Source organism: Buceros rhinoceros, unplaced genomic scaffold (assembly GCF_000710305.1).
Source record: "Buceros rhinoceros silvestris isolate BGI_N320 unplaced genomic scaffold, ASM71030v1 scaffold1969, whole genome shotgun sequence".
Classification (NCBI taxonomy): Eukaryota; Metazoa; Chordata; class Aves; order Bucerotiformes; family Bucerotidae; genus Buceros; species Buceros rhinoceros.
The window spans coordinates 45060-63014 of record NW_010429573.1 but is presented as its reverse complement, the minus strand read 5'-3'; the positions used below and the strand labels follow the sequence as shown (position 1 = coordinate 63014).

The following is a 17955-nucleotide window of genomic DNA, read 5'->3' as shown; positions in this document are numbered from 1 at the left end:
CCTGCTGAATGAGTGTGTCCCAAGTTCTTCTCTGAGTATACCACTCTTTGCCAGAAATGTAACTGAAAAACGAACTGTTGAGATTTTATGAGACTGGAACAAAGCTTAGTGGTTAACATATGTTATGGAGTCTTGGTTATACGTTGATATGCAGTTGAAATGTTTTTAATGGTTATCATTTTAAAAATACCACACTCTTAATGGAAAAACTTTCTGGTACTACATGTAGTTCCACATTGGATTTTTCCAGAAACTAAAAGAGGTTCCACTTCAGCCACTCAGTCAGCAGCTCTGTTGCAGTTTATTGCAGCTCAGATGTTCTTACAACACTGGATGTGAGGCCGTGCTGCAGGCTAAAGAAGTTCTAGTGTGTATTCCACTCTTAGACTATGAAAGGCTATGAAAAATTATTTTGATTAATCTCTGTTATGGGATAAGAATATATGTAAGTAGGAATCAAGACAAACTTTGAAACGTAGGCATTCTGTGTGACTTTGAGTCTGTGCTCTCTAGAGCATGAAAAGGACAAAAGACAAAGAAAATTGACACTGGAAAAATTAATGAATGTTGGATTTAGATGCTTATACTTACAGCTTGTAATGAAAATCAGAGATGATTTAATTGTCTACTTTTACTGCCCACTTTTCTGTATCGCAGACTTAAAAAAATTGCTCTGTTTATTTAAGCTTCTGAATTTGATGTATATTTAATTATATGGTAATTTTAAGATGAGAGAAGCTATATCAGTTACTGAATGTTAACTGAACTGAGGTATATTATGAACATACCATGAATAACTAGTTACAGCATGATTAAAACTTCTAACCTTCCAACGCTAGTAAGAAAAAAAAGCTTTGCCCGTGAGAAGGTGGTCAAATATTGGAGTTCTATCTTTGCAGATATTAAAAACTTGGCTCAGCATGTCACTGAGCAATCTGGTCAAAGTGGTCCTGGTTCAAGCATGGGTTTGTACTAGGTGATCTCTGTAGGCCCCTTTTAAATTATTGTGTGATTCTATGATAGGTATGTTTGTAAGCAGTTTGCCTGCTTCCTTAAAGGTTCGAAGAACCTATGCTCACTTAGGTGATTATTAGGCATAACAGAGATCATAGGAGAACTGAAGTTCAGGAAGGGCATGGAAATGTCAATTTTAAATTTTGGAAGATAAAGAACTTGGGTGAGTTAATGAGCTCTTCCTAAACATGTTATAACATATTAAATGTTCTCCAAAACATGAGTAGCTGTTTTTAGTTCAATTATATTACGTAACTGTTTGGGATATCTTTTTGAAGTTAATTTGAATCTTACACCTAATTTCTCTACTAGAAGAGCTGTACTTTTAAAGACTAAAACCGAAGTGCGTTAACCTCAAAACACTAGCAGACTAGTGGAGACATAGTTTCACTAGCTTTTAATACTACTTTTGCTTTCTAATAACCTTTATACTTAGATTTATTCTGATCTTTTTATTAAAGGTTCAACTGTTGGAATTTATTTCTGGCATAGTGAATGCCCAAGAAAATAATGGTTCTATTCTTTCTATTCCTTCTACACCAGTCAACAGACAGGGCCAGGAGAATATGAAGGTAGAAATTATTTCTGTCTCTTTTGTAATTTTCTGTAAATCTTGAAAAGATGAAATATAACACAGTTGTCTTTTCCAGTAATTGGAATTAAAATATTGCTGGCTTAAAAAAGCTTACATGTAGTCAATGAGTATCACTTGAGTATGTTGTAGATGTGTATATGAGGCTAAGTGCAGAAATTTATGATCTGAAAGACAGTCCTTTTATGGCAGGCACTTGGTGTAGACTTAACCTGCCTTGAAATACCAGGCAATAGATTTTTCTACAAGAACACCATCACTCAAACATTGTCTTGACTAAGAGTTAAATGATTTGCCTGATGCTGCAAAGTGAATTGGTAGGTAAATTAAACTTCTTCAATTTCATTTGATTAGCTTGTACTCCCTTACATACAGAAGAAATCTAAATAGCCACTATAGTGGTGGCTGTAGCAAAGCAAACAAAGTTTAACTGTCCCAGTAGAGAACTTGAGTACTTTCTGGAAATACTGGGGTCTTTCCTTTTACACTTTCAATCCTCGAAACAAGAATCTCCCAATACTCTAACAGTGCTTTCTTTTCTCATGGTAAGTGGTGATTTTAATTTGCTCTTTGGGTACAACTTGAAATATTTCTGAACAAGAAAATATTTTCTGAACTAAGGTTCTTCCCTACCATTAACATTAAGGCTTTCTTGCTGCTCTGACTTGTGTAGTTAAAAATACTCCTTGCTCTTTTTTCTTCTGTTAATTCTGTCTTTTCAGACTGTCATACATACACGTTGGGGGTTTTTTACTGCCTATATTTTTGCTGTATACATCCCTTTGAATAAGAAGAAATTCTATAGCATGTATAGTTGTCTCATTATCTTTTCTTAATAGCCTTTTTTTGGTTTTCTCTTTGCTTGCAATAAAACTGTAAATAAATTCTTAAATTCTGTAAATCTTATTCTTACAGAGTCTAGAACAGTGCTGCAATATAAGCAATTATAATGTTATGTTTTCATTATATGAGTGGAGCTGGGTCACACAATCACAGTATCATTTGGATGGAAGAGATCTTTAAGATCATCAAGTCCAGCCATACACCCTGCACTGACAGGGTCCCTAAACCATGTCCCTCAGCACCACATATACACAGTTCGTGTCCAAACTCAATCAGTGGAGTTTCTGTAATTTAAAGCCCCGGGAGCCAAGGGAATACTTTCTGAATCTGGCGCAGAGCTGGCAAGTTTTTTTAAAATCTTAGCCTATTTGAAGTTAATGACAAATCCTTATGTGGTTTAATAGTGCTAGTATTTTGTCTTAGGATAGAGAAGGACTATCCTTGAAGAGATTTCTAAGTAGAAATTGATAGCCAGTTTGAATAGCTAGAGGTCTGACCCTCAAATATTTTGTGAATATTCAAGTACAGCGTATGTAATTTTAACAAATTAATCGTTCTTGCTTTTGTCAATATTTCTGGAATTCCCATACATTAAGTAGCGTTTTGAAATTATGCAAGTTGAAATTCTTACTCTTCCAAAAATCTTATCAATATTTTTTTATAGAAAGGAACATAATTTAGCAGCAGGATGACCAATTTGTGTGATGCTTTCTTATACAGGTGACAATCCTGGCAAAGAAATGTGTTTGTTCATATTTAAGCCTGTTGGTGAATTCTAAGGATGATCTGGCATTGGCTCATATTCTAAATGTTCCTGATAGAGGACTTGGGAGAGAAGCCTTCACCAAACTAAAACATACCTCACAGGAGAGAAAAATGTCCATTTTCCTGGTATGTGTGTCAAATTAAACTCACTGTAGACCAGAGGCAATGAAATAGATCTATAATCAGAAAACGTTGCTTTAATCTCATGTGCAGGACTAGCATTTGCAAGCCAAGTCAAATATGGTCGTAAACATGGTTTCTAGGTTGAAAAGACACAACAGAGATTATATGTGAAGAAATGGGTACTTGCTTCATCATAACATTTAAAGATGTGTGGAAAAATGAGTATGTGCATATCTACCTCTAGCGTTCTAAAATGTGTTATTGTAAAAATGGGCATTGAGACTGTTCATCCCAAACTGTGACTGAAATCCTGAAAGTCTACTATCTTAAACATGAATAGAAGATATGCTTTTTATCATTGCTTTTAAAAACTTGAAATTTTGGTAAATAGTATGAAGTGAGGTCAGGATTATTCATATCAAAGATAAGACAGAGAAAAGATGGAATTAGACTAGATGTTGCTGCTTGCCAAATGCCTCTAAAAGCAATTATTGTCGGTTGACCCTGGCTACGTGCCAGGTGCCCACCAAAGTCACTCTATTCCTCTCCTCCTCAACAGGACAGGGGAGAGAAAATATAACAAAAAGCTTGTGGACAAAATATAACAAAAAGCTTCTAAGGACAGGAAGAGATCATTCAGAAAGAACAATTACCATCATGGGCAAAACAGAGTGGACTTGGGGAAAATTAATTTATTACCAGTCAAATCAGAGTAACGAGAAATAAAACCAAATCTTGAAACACCTTCTGCACAACCCTCCCTTCTTCCTGAGTTTTACGCCTGATTTTTGTCTACCTCTTCTGCCCTAAACAGCACAGGGGGCCAGGGAATAGGGGTGCCGTCAGTTCATAGCATGTTGTTTCTGCTGCTCTTTCATCCTCAAGGGGAGGACTCCTTGCACTCTTCCTCTGCTCTAGTATGGGGTCCTTCCCATGGGAGACAGTCCCTCACAAACTTCTTCAACAGGAGTCCTTCCCATGGTCTGCAGTTCTTCATGAATCCATAGAGCCCATGCTCCAACATGGGCCCCTTCCATGGGGTGTAGTCCTTCAGGAACAGACTGCTCCAGCGTAGGTCCCCCATGCAGTCATAAGTCCTGCTAACAAACCTGCCTCAGCATTAGCTTCTCTTTCCACAGGTCCTACCAGGGCCTGTTCCAGTGTGAGCTTACCATAGGGTCACAGCCTCTTTTGGGCATCCACCTGCTCCAGTTGCATTGGTCCTAGGGCTACTGGTGGGTATCTGCTCCACCATTAATCTCCATGGGCTGCAGTGGAACAGCCTGCCTCACCAGGGTCTTCACCATGGGCTTTAGGGGAATCTCTGCTCTAGCTCCTGGAGGACCTCCTCCCCCTCCTTTGCTAAGCTTGGTGTCTGCATGGGTGTTTCTGTCACGTGTTCTCACTCCTCTCTTCTCTGGCTGATGTTGCACTGCAAGTTTTTTTCCCTTCTTGAATATCTTAGCACAAGTGCTACCACTGTCTGATGGACTTGGCCTTGGCCTGTGGTGGGTCTGTCTTGGACCTGGCTAGCATTGGCCCTATCAGACACAGGGAAAGCTTCTAGCAGCTTCTCACTGAAGCCACCCCTGTAGCAGCCCCCTTTCTGCCCTCCTTCCCCTTACCCCTTTACCAAAACATTATTGCAGATTTTTCAGCTTTGACTCAACATTTGAAGATAATTTAATCCAGCTATTTACAGCTTGATCAGTCTTGCAATAGCCTTCAAGATGCGATTGATATGGCACATTCCTTTCAAAATGTGCCTTCCAAAGGCACAGACCTGGAAAAACCCTCATTTAGACACTGATAAAATTTCTTCAATGCCCTTGTACAGGAATATAAAGAGCTACAGCATCAAAGTGTAGCACTCACAGAAACTAGCTGCTAAAGAATCTAGTTTGGTATGTGAGGTGTGTAGTCAGCACAGAGCCATCTCAAAAATGGTTGGAATAAGATAAGTAAGAATTTTCTCCAAAGAACCACTGTAGTCCTTTGAATTCAAAGTAATTAAATTTTGCATACACAGTGCCCTCAGTGAAGACAACAGCACACCAAAGAAAAACAGTATAAGTATGTAACAGTCATTGGAACATCTGCACTGTCAGATTTTTATGGTTGAATAAATATGGAGAATTTGGGAAATCTCAGTTTCAGGGCTAAATATTTTATTTCCTAATACTATGTTGACATCATATAAAAGTATATGTTTGAAGAGGTTTTATTACCTCTTCCTTACAGGTGCTAGAGGGGAAACTTCTCTCCCCTGTAAAGAAGTTTTCTTTACTGACATCTGTGTCTTGTAGAAGTCTTGCAAAGCCAGATTATTTTCCATTGAGAAGTCAAGGTTCTGTGAACTGTATCCACAGGAAATCTTTAGTACAAAGGCAGGAATACTGGCAGGTTTGCCTTCTTTGCTAGAGTAATTCCAGTTGTACTCTTTCCAGTCCTAAGAGCTTTACTGTTTAGCTGTATAGCCCGACATTCAAATTTATCTTAGTAGTAGTTAGTGTTACTGCTTCTGTGTCAAGTGTATTGGATTGTTATCTTTACTTTCACCTTTCTGGAGAACTCCTAAGCTTTTTTTTTATTCTGAGTGTTAGAATTTGAGAGGTTGTTCTCTTAGGCATACTGCTTTTGGGACATCTTTTTTTTTTTTTGGTGTCTTTATAGCATGTGAAAATACATGGAAACTTTCAGAATTGGGTACCTGTGATGATAGAAGCCTTAACTGTCATAATTTTTCAGAAGCTTTGAGTAAACATTATTTTTATTTGCACCTCTGAAATAAAATATTCTACTGAAGTCAACTTTTACATGCTTATGTTAAAATTGTTCTTGGGTCATAGACAACCCTCTGCACGTAAGAGTGGTTTTTGTGAGGTCAGCATGAGCAGTTAAATAGCAACAGCAACAACAAAATTCTATACTCTGTGTTAATAAAGTTTTTTCTAAGCTGTCAAAAGGCCAATGTAAATAGCAAGTTAGTTGGATCACTTTTGCTTTGGCTTGTGTGGAGGTTTTTTGCCTTTTTTTTTTATACTGCTGCACTATTTAAGTATTGATCTTGCAAATATTTATAGTGAGAAGTACGAAACTTGCCAGTAAGAGGTATTCTATTGATTTCAGCTAAATTATTTTTCCTGTCAGCCACCTGTTTCACCATCTTTTGCATACTTTTCCCCATATGTCTACAGTTTCATATTTCTGAATATTTCTCCTATTAGATGGCAACATCTTTTATCCGAACTGTAGAACTTGGAGGAAGAGGGTGTGCATCTTCATCATTTGATCCTTTAAGAGTCCATGTAAAGGGACTTTCGAACTTTGTTAATTTTATTGACAAGCTGCAAGAAATTGTTGGTGAAATCTCAAATCCAAGGTATTATAATTTCTGTTATTTTTTATCATGTTGAGCACCTTTTTTTTTCTTGTGCATCTGTCTCAAGAAGGTGGAAAAAAGAAAATCTAATAATTATTTAATAATTCAGAGTAGATGTTTACAACTTAAAACTCATTAGAAAATATAAATATTTGAAAAACAATTAGGGTAAGATTATAGATTTTTGAGGTTATTCTTTGTATTAATTTTTTATCAGATCAATATGTGTATGGCTATTTGTTTAGTCCCTTAGTTGTAAATGAGCTTCCAAAGATTTCAGTCTTGTGGGTCTACTGAGTACATATACTGATCCATGCTTTACTTCTTGCTCATTTATTACTTCCTTTTTGTTATTTCATTGGATATAATCTTGTATAAAGGGATCTTTACTGCTGCTGACAAATTACGATGTTAGTTATTTTGTACTGCTTTTTAATTACATAAATGAAGCGTAAGAATACTTTCTGAAGAAGGCTCTGGTGAGGTCACTACATCACTGGCTTTGAATTTTGGAAGACCTGAAGCTAGTCTTTTGGGCGGGCTTAGAAATGTGAGATTAGAGAGAAGTGTAAGTGTAACAGGAATTTGAATTGGTAAGTGCTAGCATTAGTAGAGATAGAAGAGCAATTTTCTTAGGCATTATAGAAATGAGTAATTTTTTTTCATTTATAGTCAGTATTTTTTCTCTACAAAACTTCAGCAAATCAGCTGTAATAGTTCTGTCCTTGATACTAAAGAATCTTTGTTTAGTTTGAATTGAGTCTAATCCACACAGTTGAAAGCAAAATGTTATAAGCAAACCATAAGCATTACTTAAACTACTGTTCAGATTGCACTGAAGCTTGAAGTGGGAAGTGTTTCTGAAATAATTTTGCAGTTTTTGTTTTATGTTTTAATTCTGCTTTTTCTTTCATTTTAACATCCCGGATGCCAGAGACGTGCTGTTTGTGCTAGTGATTAAAGAAAACTTTTGACTCATCTGATGTATGCTTTTTTCTGTATTGAAATCCTATCTGGCAGTGTATGTTGAGAAAAATCAAACATGAAAAAATATTTATGTGCATGAACTTACTTTTTAGGGTGGAAAGACCACTTTTTCAGGTATGTACAGTTCAGCAAAATGTAACATAAAATGCTACATCTTATTAATGACCCTTCTGTTTAAGGCATGTGAGAAAAAGAATGGAAGCTAAATGTACTGTGGTGTTTCTAGTATCTCTTGGACTCTATATAAGCTTTATAACCTCACAATGTAAAATACTATAATTATTTTTATGGATGTATCTATATAGTAGCTTGGTGCTTACAGAAATATACCAATCAGTTGGCTGTATTTGAAAGGATCTTCATTAATATGCTGGAGTTCTCAAATATTATAAAACTAGTATACAGCTCAGAAACTGTAAGGTTCACAACACTGGTGAACAAAAAGATATTTTTCTTCACTGTTTGGTAAGCAATACAAGCAAGAACTTGTGTGTATGCGCTGCCTGTGATGTGACAGTTATTATGCATTCCAGAAGACGCAATTTTACACACGCATTTATCTGGTTCTATTAGATACTAGTTACTACTGCAATCTAAAGAGCAGATGAAAACATTTAACAATGCATCAAAAGTTTCAGTTGCTTACTCTTCAGAAGCCTGCTGATAAATCTAAGGGTAAACTGATCAACCTGCCTGTGGTGGTTCTGTTTCTCTGAGCTGCAAAAACTGGGTCTCAATATTTGCTAACACCACAAGAAGAATGCAGTATTTTTTTGATTTTTAAAAAATTTTTTAATTTAATGATTAGAAGTCTCTTTTTTTCAGTTTCCTCTTGTTACTGTGGACATCTTAGGAAACTTATCTTGCATAAAATACGAAGTAGCCAAGTAAATATGGGGTCATTGTGGAACACGTGTTGAAAAGAGGCTTTCTTAATCTGCCTGAGTCAAGTTTCTTTGCTTTGAAAACCTAGAAACAGAATTGAAGTCGTTGGACAGGGATGGGATGTGCTTAAGAACACTTTGAACATAGTAGGTAGTGTGGTGCAACCCGGTATCTGCTAACCTCTGTAGAGTAACGAAAAGGTGTTTCTCATCCTCAAATCACTCAGCTAAGAAATTGAACAGTAGATGAGAATGAGGGAAGGGAAATCTGTCAATCAGAGTGGAAATTTAATGAAACTGCGATGATTTGATCCAAATACAAAAAGTGTAAGCAAATCTGATAGGATTTCATGGATTAGGGCTGGCCTGGCCACTAGACTGACAGATGCTCTGTGTTAACCCCTCTCCCTTCCCAAAGGAGCATAGAAAGGGAGTAAGGGAGAGGGACTTATGGATTGGAAAAGAAAACAAACTTCTTTAATGAAAATAATAACATTATATACATACAATACCAATACCAAAGCCCACTGATGTCAAACACATCACCATCACCACTGATGCTGTGGGAAGTGCTACTACTTATGACTGTTTCTTCACAAGAAACATCAATGTTGTATTTGTCAGTGAAGTGAAGGATTGTTATACACCTGAGGATCTGGAAACTCTTTGCTGGTAGTATAAATGAAAAAGCGCAGTACTAATCCATCATTCTGGAAATCCTTTTCTTTTACACAAGACAATAATGCTTCTTGTATATGGGAAGAGCTTACTTCTTGAATGATTTTTTTCAAATTGGTAAATGTGTTCATGGCTTAAAAATGAATGATGGAAAGGCATTTGTCTTACTGGTTTCCGCACTTGTTGGTTCATATAGAGGTCTGTACATATACATATATATACTTTAAAAGTCCCCACTGATTTTGTAGAGTAGCAAAGTTGGTAGGTGAACAGTAAATTTTCTTTTTGAATTGGGCCGTGTCTTCGTGGTAAGCACTGACCACTAGGTGGCACTATTGCACAGCTCACATTAGTCGCTGTTTAAGGTTAGCTGTTTGTTTCATTCAACGCATTTGAGCGACTGTGATGCTTTGGCATGGGTCTTCATTTCAGGTCCATGGGCAGTCTTCTATAGTCAGCTGTGGAAGTTACACAGCTTGACTTGATTATGCACATGGAATAGTGTATTGAGATTTCCCTTCACATAGAAAATGCTATTTCTTACATATTGCCTTTGTGAAACTGTGATTGCATCTGGAGATGCAGTAATATTTTTGAGGAAAAAAGCATATGAGACTTTATCTGGTCTTGTGTTGAATGTTTGATTTAATTGGTTAGCGATCACACATCTCTGGAGTTTTGTGTTCTAAAGTTGCTGGAAAGTTGTGCAAGCATGTCCAAAAACATTGTCTATAGGACACCTTAAACTTAAGATCAAAGAATAATTCAGGTTGGAAGAAACATCAGAAATTTTGTGGTCCAACACCCTGCTCAAAGCAGGGTCAATTATGGAGTCAGCCATGCTAAACAGGGCTTTATCTAGTCAAGCTTTGTGCAGTCTCCATCCTTGAAGGTTTTCAATCTCCCTTTTGGCAATCTGTTCTGCTGCTTGAGTGTCCTCGTAATGAGAAGTTGTTAGGTTTTTTTTTCCCCTTATATCAAGTTGAGATCTCTCTTGTTTCAATTGCATGTTGTCGATTTTTGTTCCACTAACTGCCAACATGAGAAGCCTTGCTCCATCTTCTTGGTTACCTTCTTGTGGGTATTGGAAAGCTGTTAGTAGATACCCCCAAAGCCTTCTCTTCTCCAGACTGAACAAGCTGTTCCCTTAGCTGCCTCTCAGAAGGCATGCCTCCCTGACCATCTTGGCAGTCCTCTGCTGAATTTGCTCCAGTTTATCAATGTCTTTCCTGGAGTGTGGGGCCCAAAACTGGATGCAGTATTCTAAATTTGGTCCAGCAAGTGCTGATTAGAGAGGGATAATAACATTCCTCAGACTACTGGCTACGCTACTGTTGATGCAGCCAAGGATACTGTTGGTCTTCTTTGCTGCCAAGGCACACTCCTGGCTCATGGTTAGATTGCTGAACATGCACCAAGACTCCTGGGTTCTTTTACATAGACCTGCTACCTAGCCTGTATCACTGCAAAAGGTTATCACTTTCCAAGAATTTGCATGACCTGTGAATTACATACTGTTCCTGTCAGCCCATTCCTCCCATCTGTTTGGGTATCTCCGCCCTCACGCATATTGACCGTTCCATCCAATTTGGTGTCTTCCACAAACTTGATCAGCATGTATTTTGATCACCAAGTCACTGCCAAATATATTTAAAAGCAAAAAACAGGTTTCAGGATAGGCCCTTAAGGTACTCCATTTGTTACTGGCCTCCAGATCCAGTACATGTTTACTGCCTTCTGAACATGTTTTTTAGTCATCTAGTTGTCCATCCATCCAGATTGTAACATCCAAACTTCAGAATGTTTTTCTGACAGTGTTGAAGGCCTTGCTATGATCAACATTAACAGCACCCACTGTTTTCCCCTGATCTGCAAAGCCAGTCATTTTACTGTAGGAGGCAAACAGATTGGTCAGGCATAATTTACACTTGATAAATCCATGCTTACAATTACCTCTTGTCTGTCCAATAGAAGAGCTCCTCCATACCTCCATGCTGCTCCTGCATATATAGAGGGCACTTCCCCACCTTGTCTTTTCTGAAGAGCTTGTTGTTTTTATCCTTTGCAGCGCTCCAGATGTCAGACTGCCCCACCATGTCTTGGTGATTACCACAAAGTTGTTCTGTAACCATGAGGAGCTTGTATTCCTTCTAATTCTTCCTAAACTTTTTTTGTTGTTGTGTTTTACTGGATAAATCCCTTTATGCTGCTTTAAGAGTATTTGCAATGTGCTGTTTCTCAGTAAAATACTGAGAACTTAGACACTCTAACTTAGTTTCTCAACTCAAAGCATCATTGAAATGAAGAATATTTTTGTGCTTATATATTTACAGTGAATGTTACTTATTATATAGAATGACCGAAATTAAGACTATATTACCATTCTACCATGTTAACAAACATTGTGCTTGTGACTTAACGTTCTTAAATTTCAAAGAAATAGAAGAATATCGGAAAGGCTTATGTAAGAAAATAATGATTTTATAGGAAAAAAGAATTAGTTTTAAATGAAACTCTTAAAAACTTTTCCCTGAAAATGTTTGCTACTTCAAAGACTAACATGCTTTAACATAATTTTGAAGTAAATTATCTGCTTTACTCTACATATTTGACTTTATAATGGAAATACTGATATAAACTTAAGAGTGGCTTAAATTGGACTTGTGAGAAAACAGAAAACTTTGGTTAAAAATGCTGATTTTTGTGAGGGTAACTCTGGCCTAAGACATCACAGTTGAAGTGTGGTATCTTAAGTGCTCCAACTGTACAATACTGCATTTAATTAAATTGTGATTTTTCTGATTTGCTGTCCCTTTTCTTCTTAGTTTAAGCTGATGCTGGGAAATACACTGACCATTATGTGCTAGATGTTGAAATTCTAGTATAGTCCTTTAATTAAGACGTGGAGGCGTGGTTTTATGGCACTTTTATATCAGTGCTGGTTTGAAAAATCTTTACCCTTATGCCATCATACAGATATCAAACTTACTATTTCATCTGTTTCCATGTCCTGCCTTTAATCCAGATTTGAGAAGCAGTCCGACAGCTCCTTGCTCATAATTCCAGTTACAATTTTTCCAGTAAATTGCAGGAATGTCTAGAGGAAACTATTAAGTTGGTTATATTATGGTGGAACAATGGAACTGTAGCATGGAGCTCGCATGGCTGCTCAGGAAGAATCTTATTTTAAGAAGAATATTGTTTAGTTTTATAGTAGCTACATCACTGGACTTGAGGATCACCGCTTGGTGTGGAGAATATCCAAAATTAATCTTGGTGAGAGCAGACACTGATGGAACACCAACTCTTTTTTTTTTTTTAATGAGTTATTGGGAAGGTACCAGATCTTTTAGATGTCGGCATTTCCTGAGGAAGAGTCACTGGTTTCTCCCACCAAGCTAAAAGATAGAAATTTTTGGTAATTCAACAAAAGCTTCAGCAGCAATATGGAAAAACACTTAGCAACAGGATTCTTTTTTGCTTTGCTTTTATAGTGGATCTAATGAACTGCAAATCTCTGAAGGGCCTAAGATAGGGTTTTCTTGTAATACTTATTTCTGTGTGGTTTAAGAAAATTAGAGTAATAATGCATGTGTCAATTGTTTGAGGTGGAGTTTTTGAGTACTATGGGTGTTATGATATAGTTATTCTTTCTTTTACAGATATATTTAAGATCTAGATAAGTTCACTGATACAATTTTATTGTTGAAATTTGAAATCTAAATTAATAGAAACTACTAATTTTTAAAAATTTATGCAAATAACATAATTAGAGAAAACACAGGATTTAGGTGAAACACAGTCACTGCTTGGTTAAGAGCATTTGTATTGTTTTTACATAAATTTTGTCCCATTCTTCTTCACAGATAGATGCAGCTCTAGTTGACATCCTGCTTCTTTGTGTTAAAGAATAGAATTAGATTGCTACTCTCTTCATGTAGTTCTAAATTTAAAAAATTGATAACTGTTCAGTTCTTATGAAGTTGTAAAACAGCTTCCTAAATCCATACAAAGAATCCATCCAACAAAGAAAATGGCTGTGATCTCCTCCCACTCCATGTTCCGTAGGTGTTTATAATCCGTTTTAACACTTGTCCCACTGTGTAAGTTTTCACCTTTCTTGTAGAAGTTGAAAAGAATGAATAAAAGTTTTGACCTTAATATAACAGAATTTTGATAAAGCCTTTTCTGTTCTTGGAATAGGCTTCAGGAGTCTGTTCTGCTTTTTATCAGGTTTTGAATATTGTCCATATCCTCAAATTTCTTTTTGTATGCTACTTCAGTCTTTTCTGCACAAGATGTATTTCCAGACAATAAATAAGTGCTTCTGCATCATATTAGCTTTACATGCTAAGGCTGCAATTCTGTAAGAAGAGCTCTTGCCAATGTAATTTAGATTTTAGGTAAGCAGAGAAGCTTGTTTATGAAATAATCTCAGTAGGAACAAAATAGACAAGGTACGCAGTTGGTTTCTTATAAATTAGTTACCTCAATGTAAGAGAAGACAGTTTGGTAAGGAAAATGAGATAGAAATAGGTAGGATTGTGATACAGATGATGTAAGGCAAAAGGGTTCCACCAGGCACAAGATCTGAGAAAGCATTTAGTAGAAGCAACCAGTGACAAAAGATACTATTTATACAATGCCTAGTTATCAGGTAGAGTTTGACATTGTACTATAGTTTTTTTTAAAAATATTTTTTAGAAACACTGATGCTAATAAAGAATTATTAGCATATGATTCATTTATTTTCATGTAGACATCTGTTTTTCTCTGGCTACAAGACAGGTGAAATGAATCCCACCTAAACTGTCTTCTCCTCTTTTAGTGCTGGTTCATACTGAAGATGGTAAGCCATTCCTTATGTCAGTTGATCTAAAATGTTTGGGAACTTGATAATTTAAAAAAAAGTGTTAACGTTGTCTGTAAAACTAGACACTTAGAGGCTGACAGTGAAGTCTTAGTCACCTGAGATGCGTGCATTAACATAGTCTTTAATTATGCGATCGCATGCTTTCCTCTCACCCACCCACCTGTCCTTTGAGGATAGGAAATAAAAATGTAAATTGAGACTGTGTAATGGAAGATAGTGTTTGTTGGACCCTTTCCAGCTATTGTAGCAAATGAAGAATAGTACAGGCCATGAAAGAAGAGAGAGGGTGCTTGGTTCTAGGTCTCTTCTGCTGTGGACTTCCATAATACCAGACAGACATGCTGCTGGTCTCATTTGGACTTTGCTGGGTGCACTCAGTGGAAGGTCACCACTGTACTGTGGATCCAGGCTTTTGTGTCTGAACATTCCCTGCCAGACAGTGGTGGGTGGTTGTTTCTAAAGGGTTAGGGGTTTTTAGCAATTGTAATTGCTGGATTTTATTTGGTTATTTCTATCATGGAAGAAGGTAGCAGTGGGTTTTCCAGTTGAGGTTTCTTTCAGTTCCTACTTGCTGAACAAAGACATTTTGTCACATATGACTCTAAACAGAAGATCGTATTATTAGCGTTACAAATAAAAATTGCTATTTTACAGCATCTGTCATAGTGGTAAGTGACTGATATTTACTGCTGACTGGATTTGATAAGACTTCTCCTTTGGTAGGATTTAAAAGACCATGGATGCGAGACTGAAACACTTTTTCCTAGAATATTTCATGTCAGCAGCCTATGATCTGGATAAAACATCAGAGGAAGCTTGTTAGCAGGCACACTGACTGTTTAACATACGAAGTTCATTCTTGAATTCAGTTAGGTTTCTTGCTCTGCTTTCAGAACTGAAAAGAACTAAAATTTTTAACTTCTGCTACTGTAAAAATTTGCCCATGTAATTCCATATCCAAAACAGACCTTTGCTGTCTTTCTAACTGTTAGGAACTGCAAAGTTGACAACAGTTTCAACCTTACTCCCTTCATATAAACATTTCTTTCTCGTATGATGCCAGATATTTAAAGTTCATCTAAGTTCAACTGATTTTCTATGTAATAGAAATGTATAAAAGAATAATATCAGAGCAATCCAGCATAGGGTCTCCTTTCTGTAAAAAAAAAAAAAAAAAAAAAAAAAAAAAAAAAAAAAAAAAAAAAAAAAAAAAAAAAAAAAAAAAAAAAAAAAAAAAAAAAAAAACCAAACCCAAACAAACCAACCTCTTTCTTGTCCCCCCCAAAAAAACCCAGAAGAACCCTAAAAAATCCAAGTAGCACTTTTACCACATTTTTCTTTTATCTTCATGCTTTTAGTTAATCTTTTTAAACCTTACTAACAATGAAATTCTACTAGTGGATCTGAAGTTGATCTGGTAACTTAGCTGATTGCTTTATAGAACTTTTGTATTTATTGAGTTAATTTATAGTTTCATCTTTATAGTTTTGAAACTGTTAGACATGGTTAGTTAGGGCTTTCTATTAAGCTTTGAAATATTAATGAAATAGTACAAATGAGGTGGATTAAGTATTTCATACATTTATTCAAGACTAATAAAACAAACCTCACAACATAACTTATGTTGTTATATCCTATGCTGATGTAAAATGGCATAAGCTATGGCATAGTGTTTCAGTACTAATCCACACACATTAGATCAGCATTTTATGTCTTGGCCTGTTTATATAAAATCTAGCTGAAGAATGAATAAACTTTTCCTTTTCTTTGCTCCAGTTAGTACTGTGTATATCTGATGGGGGACTGGAACTCTTTCCTGGAAAAGGAGGAGGAATATGGGGGGAAAAAGAGATTAAATGAACTTTACTTCTAATAGCAAATATCCTTAGTTGGCATTGGGTAGTAGAGGCAAAAAAATAAACATAGAAACTGTTTTTATCACTTTATTTTGCGTTTTTTGGTTTTTTCCTCAGTGAGGAGCTACAAGGGAATCAAGTCTCATATAGAGCATAGCATTTAAATTAAGGACATCATTATCTTAACTGATATGCAGTACTATATGTATAATAATACTTCTTTTTCCAGCGTACATACATGTATATGTATGGAAATGTGTGGAAATTATAATGATGTAGATGAGCTCACAATATCTGTGGTCTGAACCTATTTTCAAAGACTACTTCAGTCAATCCCTTCACCTGTTTGTTTTTCTTGGAATTCTAGGTTCAGCGCAGTATTTTTCTCATTTGAAGGTATTATTTTGGACAGTGTTACTTTAGAGCTGAGGGAAATAAAGCAGATTGGCAAGAAACATCAGGAGACTTGGCTACAGTTCCTATATGCATCCCTAAGACAGAACTTCTCTTCAGCAGTGCTCTTTTCTTACCTCTTGACAACTTGCACTGGATGATTTTTTTTTTTCCCCCATGAACTTTTCATTCTCTTGTGGTTAGACTGAATTGTGGTTTTTGGAGCAGAGGTACACCAGCATTTTTTTTTTAATTGTCCTTTCTAAGATCTGGATGAGTCTTGACCTGTGTGCAGAGACTTCAAATGGTAACTTTTTTTAAAGTACCTATGTTGCACTTAAATTTCTGCAAAACACAGGTTTTTCTGTTTAACCAAGCCTGCGAATCTAACGTGAATTGAATAATCTTTAATCTGTAAAGGTTAAAAGCTGAGAGTTGTGTAGAAATATTTGCTTTTGACCTGAAAAAAGTGAAAAAAGTTTCAAGTTAACTTCAGGTTTTCTAAGTTATTTATGGGAGTCTTGTTCAGCCAGAATAAGCCAAAACAGCAAGGTCTCTGGGCCAGTTCCCTCCCTGTATTTTAACATGAAACAATATAAACAAACTAGTTTCCCTCTGACTGAATTCCTATTCTTACCTAGCTCTGCCCACTTATTTTATATTTTATATGAATGTAGACATGCAGAATTTTATTTGATGGAGATTCTTCCAACTAGAATTCTAAGATATGTCTTCAGAATTTAATGTGTACAAAATATACCTTTCTTTCAATTTGCAAGGTATCCTTTTAGGGTAAGTAGGCAGGAGCATGGAGGAAGATGGTAAACATGGAGGAGATTGAAAAATTAGTCATCATGTCACTCTTGGCAATGTCACCTGGAGTAATAAAGCTATTGCCATTGCTTTGGGTTTTGGCAGAGCTGTGATTTGCAACATCATAGATGTATCTAAAACTCTACCATAGGTGCCAATAGCAGCTCAAGAGTTCAGGGTGTGTGAATAAATAGGGAGTGATTTTATTTCTTTCTTCATTCTTGCATCAGCTGGTATTCAAAGGTGAAAAATAACTCTATATGTGAAAAAGTAAGCGGGGAGGGAATAAATAAACCCGTATGAATTAGAACTAAAAAAAAGATATAGACTACTACATTCTGAAAAGATTGAGGAAAATAAGCAGAAAGATAGCGAAATGGAAGACAAAATGTCACAGATGAATAGTGAAATCCTTACATGTGCTAAACCAAAGATAAATAATTGCTTGGTGGGGTGAGAGTCATCTTGATTACAATATTTTTTTTTATCTTATCAGCTTTTTCAGTATGGATGATGGGTACATGTTCTGAGAAGGCTGGAGGATTGACAGTTGCCAAACAGCATGCAACTTCAAAAAACTCTTGGGAAGAGATGCATTATGATGTAGGAGAGCTGGGTGGTTTTTGTAATGCTTTTTTCACTTGCCCAAACTCCAGCAATGAGAGAGCGTACGGTCTTTTACTTAATGTTTTGTGTAGGTACCATACAAAATTATTGAGCTTTTAATTCAAGGGGTTTAGTCTGTCTTTCCC

The 17955-nt window shown here is 36.2% G+C and overlaps 1 protein-coding gene across 1 annotated transcript in view; it reads left to right on the top strand.

The window, feature by feature from the left end:
* The window catches only part of PARPBP (PARP1 binding protein), a 47869-nt gene that overhangs the window by 7476 nt on the left and 22438 nt on the right, over positions 1-17955 (top strand). Inside the window, exons 3-5 of the mRNA XM_010142670.1 lie at positions 1476-1586; positions 3170-3340; positions 6565-6719. Of these exons, the coding sequence (XP_010140972.1) occupies positions 1476-1586; positions 3170-3340; positions 6565-6719 (437 nt within the window). The remainder of the gene's footprint in view (positions 1-1475; positions 1587-3169; positions 3341-6564; positions 6720-17955) is intronic.